Raw genomic sequence first — 7131 nt, forward strand, 5'->3', positions numbered from 1 at the left:
AAGCACTTCTCCAGTTTTCATACAAGATTTACAATCTTTATAGAATACAGCCTGCTGTGTTGCAATAAATGAATGAGAGAGTAATAGATTAAGCTTTTCACAAAATGATTCCACAAAATCATCAGATGAATTGCAAATCGATTCAAGGGTAGACCTGTCAACTGATACCCACTGCTTGTATACAATCTCATCAATCATGTTTTCTTCTAGGAGTATCTGGAGATGGTTCTTAAGCTTGCTGATACCAGGACAATACTGGCAGCAACCCAAGTAGCATCTAGGTAATGCCGGGTTACATATGATTTGGGCCAAGCAACTGTGATATGTATCCAACAGTATCTCACTATCTTTAGAGAGACCACGTAAACTTGCACCATTTATCATTAACTTCACATTTTGATGAATAGTGCAAACACAAACAGAGTGTGTCCCACTTGCTCCAGCCAGAACACAGTGTTTGGGCCTAAGTTCTGCAAATTTAGAGAAACCTACTTTTTCAGTAGGGAAGTTGTCTTTGAAGAGTCGGTATAATTCTTTTAGATTGCTCAAAATTAATCGCTTTTGTTCTTGAACTCTTTGTTCGCCTTGCTTCACAGAAACAAAATCCTTTTTGCCAGGCATTAATCTACTAATTTCATCACTTTCGTAAAACTGGAAAACCTGTAATGCAGTTTGGTGGTCAATGTGGTGGCCTAACTTAGGATTGGGGGTAGCCAGAATTCCTGATTCTTTAACAAGGTGTTTTGCTTTTCTGGCCATGTAATATGTAGCTCCAAATTCAGTGTGGATCTGCTGAATAGTCCAACTCTTTGGAAGTACCGTAAGAATTTGCATCTTTTTGCTTCGCTGGTTGGTTGAGTGAAACTCATCCTTCAACTGACCAATTATTTCACTTTCATCATCAGAGTATCTAACCTCTCTGTCCTTAAATACCGTTCTTTTAATAGAAGCACTGATCTTTTGAAGCTTATGCTTTGGATATTTTTGCTGGCTAAGTTTTTCCTTTACAATGGGAGTTTCTCCAATCTCTTCTAAACACTGATTGATGGATGAAAGTTCTAGTGGCTCTGGCAAGTCACATTCAGGTTCAGTGGAATCATAATCAGAGACCTGATATTCTAATTGTGTACTAGGATAAGGTACCTTGTAAAGCTGCTTTCTACAGTTATTACAGATCATTAATCCAACTGAAATTGATGTAATTTTGTCACACATCCATTTTGTCACACGTCTCAGATTCATCTTTTTAGTTGACCAGCCATGATCATCTTTTTGAAAAGGATTGCAGCACTGTTTCTTCCACGGCATGGTACAATTGCACTAGCAGCGTATACTTTAAACTATGCTATATGGTACTACTGTATACCAAGTAGTTTCACGAAGTCTACCTCAGTGACAAGTCTTGAGAAACAAGCACTTACTCTACTCTATCACACAGTAAAACTGATAAAACACTCAACATGGACTTGTTTAAGTAGATAACAACAGCCAATATTTTTATTGTAAAAACTTTACACTAGTATATAAAAGATTCTGGAGACACAGCAAGGTGTTTCCTTATGTTTGTGCTGTACAAACATCAACATAAACACTGAGATGACTCATCCCAGTGTTTATGCTGTTGTGTATTTTGGGTGGTGCAAACTTAAGTACTGTTTACAAAGTGCTTGCCATTTGATACCTTTCATGAACCCTTGAAGTAATGTACCAAAGGCTCATGAAATTATAACTTACTACATGTTGTGTTGCAATAGACCAAAGTGTCCTGCTATGGGATTTGACAAATGCCTGGAAATGATGAAGTGGTCACATGCTTTTGTTATTGACCATAAGCATTCCACCATATTTCCATTTTAAGCACGTATGAATAATGTGTAATACCACAAAGAACATAGTGCAGACAGAGTTGGGGTCATTACACTAAAAATGTAACTAGTTACATATTACTCGTTACTTTTACGCGATGTAGTGCGCTACAGTTACATATTACTTACTGAAAAAAGTAACGAGTTACATATTACTGGCTACTCTACTCTGAGGGCTGTAACTAGTAATAATATTACATATTACATTTGTTCATTACAAACTATAAAGTAAGTCCAACCTTCTTAATACAAGCTACCAGCCTACAACTACAAGTGACATGAGCGAGTTCAGCCACAAATGCATACTTTGTTGTTGTATCTTGGCCTCAAGGCCACTCCCCATACACTATCATTCTTTGTCCATGTCTATAACGTTATCTCCAGTCTTGTCTGGACCCAAACTGCAATAAATCATGTGCCTGGATACAATGCACCTTAAAAGGAAGTAATGCGTACATTCGTTACAATATCCGGATGTAATATCCGTTACATGTTACTCGCTACTTTGTCATGTAACGAGTTATATTACTCGTTACTGTAAAAGTAATATTATTACATAACACGTTACATTTGTAATGCGTTACCCCCAACTCTGAGTACGGACCATGTTTAACACGGTATTTAGATAGCTTCATTAAACTTGCTCAAGTAAACAGTGTAAAATAACTGCAACATGGTCTTTCTATACAGGTGGTCACTATTAAAGGTCATACTTTACCTAGATACCTCCACTGCATAAAAACAAATCTGTGGTCTTGTTAGATCCGAGTATTGGTGGTATAGGTCTCCATACAGCAGTTATAGGCTACAAAATTCCACTACATACCCCAACATATTTAATTATACCTCTTGAGTCCCTCATGGTCCCACAACCAAAATTTCATCAAACATGGACCATGACCTAATTGTTATCTCAGAAAAAATTCAAAGAATTTTAAGCAGCATTTTTTGAAATATTGAATATTAAAGTTTTAAACAAAGCACCACTTAACCTTAATTAATTAGATATCCCATAATTGTTTGATAATTTTAAAGATCGGTCAATATTCTTTCATTTGTGAAAAATTTGCTTAAAAATATTAATGTAGTAAAGGGTTATAGCCAATTTTGTAACTCAAAGCAGATTGATTTTTTATGAAATATTCAAAATATTTGTGGTCATAATTCAGAAACTATTGCAGTGTATGGGGCTAAAATTTTGTACAGGTGGTAAGCATCACAGGTACTATGATCACACCAAGTTTCGTCAAAATCCGAGAGGTGACCCCAAATTCCGTGTTGATTTGACACGGAATGACCCATATCTTGATTACTACTTTTTATTGCTGGAATCCTACTTCATTTTAAAATTAAATTGTACTAGTATGATTTGGAAAATCATGAAATCATGTAGCATAATTTCCAACACACTGAGCACATGCAGTATAACAGTGGTACTGTACAATGTGTAAATCATGATGTGACCAAATTTTACACTACACATTTATACCACATAATATAAATTTTCTTTTTGCCTCTACTAAAGAATTATGGACTCAACTCCCTATTAATGATATTAATTTCCCTAACCCCAGCCTCCATGGTCACACCTGGGCATTGTAATCTTTTTAAAAACGCATAAAACATATTTTTAAGGCTGCTGATTTTCACAAGTGGAATCGAGAGACACGTACCAGTGGAATGCTCTAGCTGTCACCTTGAAATTCCACTGACCTTGGACAGTTTCCCATCACTTTGAGTGGCCCCTATTAAGGCCTGAGACTCCATATAACCTTTCATTTAATATACGTACCATTTACCTGCCCATCATACACCAACCATGCACGGTTATGTGCATGCTTGTGTTACAGATACTGTTTGCTTAAAATCAGGATCATACTAGTAGCTAGCTTAATAGCTATGAACTAAAGTAAGTTAAACACTAGTTATATTCTAGCTGCACCTATAGTGAAAATACCAAAATTTGCAGCTTTGGTATTCCCAAGGAATATTTACTCATGTGTGTACATCGATAGTTTTCCCTGATTATAATTAGGTCACATATTGAGATAATAAAGTCACTCTCTAAGGTTTCCTATGGATGCAAATACTTGAAATTAACAAGGAGAAGACATCTTGACTGCTAGCAGACTCCTGTAAGCGTTTGAGCATTAATCGGATGGCTGTAGGTTTGGGTCCAGTCATGGATTTTTTCTCCTTTTCAAACATACTTTATGTAGCAACTTTAAACATGCTGTAGGACCAGGAGTCCTACAGACCTTCAGCACGTGTGCTGTAAAGTCTTAATAAATAAGTAAATAACATTAATTGTCTCAGCTACTACATATGCAAATTAATGTATTTGTTTTTTTTTTCTTAATCAGGAAGGAGTTCTACTGATTAAAGAAATTGACATTCAGATTATTTTCTACACACTATAGATACTACAGTAATACGGCATTAATAACCTTTGTACGGGATTAACTATAGTAGTTGCATAATATATTACTGTGCGTTTCAGTTATGCTTCCAATATTGAAGTACGATGTACAGCAGAAATGTACCACAGATTTGCACTAGTAAATTAAAAATACAGGTATATAATACATATTTGTCTTTTGTAAATCATTGCATGGTTTTCAAGTATATACTACATATATATATATATATATATATATATATATATATATAGGCTGTGCCCTGGAAAATAAGAAATTGTTTTGTAATGTGATAGTCATACAGCATATTCTAAAAAAAGGTATTTGTGGAGAGCCATGATGAGAATGGATGCTATTCTATTAAACTGGCAAGAGAATATTTTTATAGTATATGATTCATAATAGGAGCTCGGCATTTGTCGGTAGCTGAACAAGTCATTCTAGGCACAGGAATTTGTATGTGATTTAGGCAACATATCAGCTTAATTAGTTGTTTCACAGGCTTGACCAACCCACTTTTTTACAAATTGAAAAGATTTTAATAAGTAGAAAATTAAGCTAAAATGGCTAGCTATCACTATCTTAAGCATTAGCTTCTGCATCCAACTACTGTATGTACTATTCACCTACAAATTACTGGTGTAAATATCTTCCCAAAACTCACTAAGGTTGCAAGCCAGCAAGCTATCATTATTTCATCCCCCCTTACTGGTACATTAATGTTATTAGCTCACCTTCTTGTTGACAAACTCCTATCATACTTCAACGTTGGTGCTTGGCCACTCAAACTTCCAATTCAAACAAGGCTGTTGCCACTCAATCCTCCAATTGTAGTGGAGTTTGGTAGGTGCATGGAGTCCTGCCACCATAAATTACCCTACAAATCTTTTAGTCCACTGGTACATGCACACAAGAACCTCCCTACAAGTTAGATTCTTGACTTGGGTGATAATGAGGCCAAAAAGTAGAAGTTTTACTAGGAATGGTGGACACCTAAGTAGGACTCCATGCCATCACATTCCATGATCACATTCCATGCTATAGGAATGGAGAATTCATTTTGACACACCAACTCTTGCTGAAATAACAGCAACTGGCACAACAACTCTTGCTGGCACACAAGACTCTTCACCAACTCTTGCTGGAACAATGCTGATACAGGTGACTCTCGCACCCATAGCACTTGCAGGCATGATAACACCTCCAGCAGGCAGAGCAGGTCTTGCTAACCCAATAACACCTGCTGGTACACAATATAACACTTGCAGGTATTATAACCATTGCCGGTACATATACACACTGTTGCTTATGGTAACTATCTGTCCTGATGATGACACCAACAATTTCTTGTATACGCATTGCCAGTGTATAACCTATTGGGAATCAACAGTATATATGTGAAGCAGATTAAGCAATAATACACAAGGAACTAGCCATCCAATACATTGGGTGATCACCAGAGTAGATGTCAACAGATGCACCAGGAGAAATACCGAAAGGAAAAAAATTCATCACATGCATGTATAATGGGGTAGCTTGTATGCATGTATAGTGCTGAACACAGATGCAGTTAGTTCATTGTAGTATTATATAATCATTGACACAGCTAACAGTGAGAATAAGCCCTTAATCATCAGGGACAGAGGGCTGGGTGGGGAGAGAACAGCAGAAAACAACTACCTTCCCCTAAACTGAAATGTGAGTGTGAGTATACACATGTGTTTAGTTCTAAATAGTGTTCACCAGCGTATTGTAATGTGCAGCACGTGACATATTGCTATAACATTAATCTTGTTTAAATTCTTTAAACTCTGTTTGTTATTTCTGCACTACTCTTGTGCCAATTTCGATTACTAGTTTTATATATAATACTGGCCCTATGCGCTTGATATTTTCACCCGTAAAACGTAACTAATCAAATTGAAGTGCACATGGCTTATCTCAATGTGCATAATTTCCAACAATTATCTAGCAATTTTCAAAATATATAGGTACCTATTAACTTGCTCAAAATGAAGATGATGTACATGTATTATTGCATAAACATCTGCAAGTAGAGTGTTATACTGTAGCCAGTAGCGGTAAACTTAAAAATGTGCATATACTGTACCAACACATGCAGAAAAGTGTGATATCCTTGCTTCCTTGTTATGAATGCATTATAGGTCAAATGCTGGTAGAAGAAGTTTTATATATGTGCATAGCAAACCCAATTATCCTCATATTATTGCGTTGTAACAGCAAAAAATAGTAATTTGCAGTTTAAACTCATGTCTATATGACGTGTAAGAATTTAAGAGGTTTGAGTATAGCTAGTATCCTGCATGAGAATGGGCTTTTTCACATTGAAGTATAGCCAACTAATTTACTACTATTATGCTAAAGAATTGACAACTCTGACCTCAGACTCCTGGGTTAGGCAATTGCCCCAATGACTGAACTATTAGGTCTACAATGTAAGTGAATTATATTAGGTACAGAGTTGGGAGTAACTAGAAATGTAATAAAATATTACTTTTATAAAGTAACTATACTGTAAGTAATGCTAACTAGTTATAATTGTCCATAAAACAAACAAATCACAATAGTTAAAAATCATGAATTCATGCTTACCAAACATTCTGAGCTGCAATTATTGTGCCATGCTAGACACATTTTAATACCGTACACCATGACTTGGGCTGTGTAACAAAGTGAAATTATCATTGTCACAAAAGTAAACAAACAAGCATGTGTAAGTCATTTAGTCACTATTATAGTTACTTAAAAAAAACACAGTAACTGTAACTACTGCATGGTACACACTGCTGGAAGAGATATCGTGAAAACCCAATGGAAACAATTTTGGA

General features: G+C 35.9%; 1 protein-coding gene across 4 annotated transcripts in view; it reads left to right on the top strand.

Moving 5' to 3' along the window:
- Positions 1-4452, top strand: part of LOC136259786 (uncharacterized) — a 48298-nt gene extending 43846 nt beyond the window's left edge. For all 4 annotated transcript variants that reach the window (XM_066053326.1, XM_066053335.1, XM_066053351.1 and 1 more), the window contains one exon: positions 4229-4452. In XM_066053326.1, the coding sequence (XP_065909398.1) occupies positions 4229-4248 (20 nt within the window). In that variant the 3' untranslated portion in view covers positions 4249-4452. The remainder of the gene's footprint in view (positions 1-4228) is intronic.
- Positions 4453-7131: the final 2679 nt, after the last annotated feature.

Source organism: Dysidea avara, chromosome 1 (assembly GCF_963678975.1).
Source record: "Dysidea avara chromosome 1, odDysAvar1.4, whole genome shotgun sequence".
Classification (NCBI taxonomy): Eukaryota; Metazoa; Porifera; class Demospongiae; order Dictyoceratida; family Dysideidae; genus Dysidea; species Dysidea avara.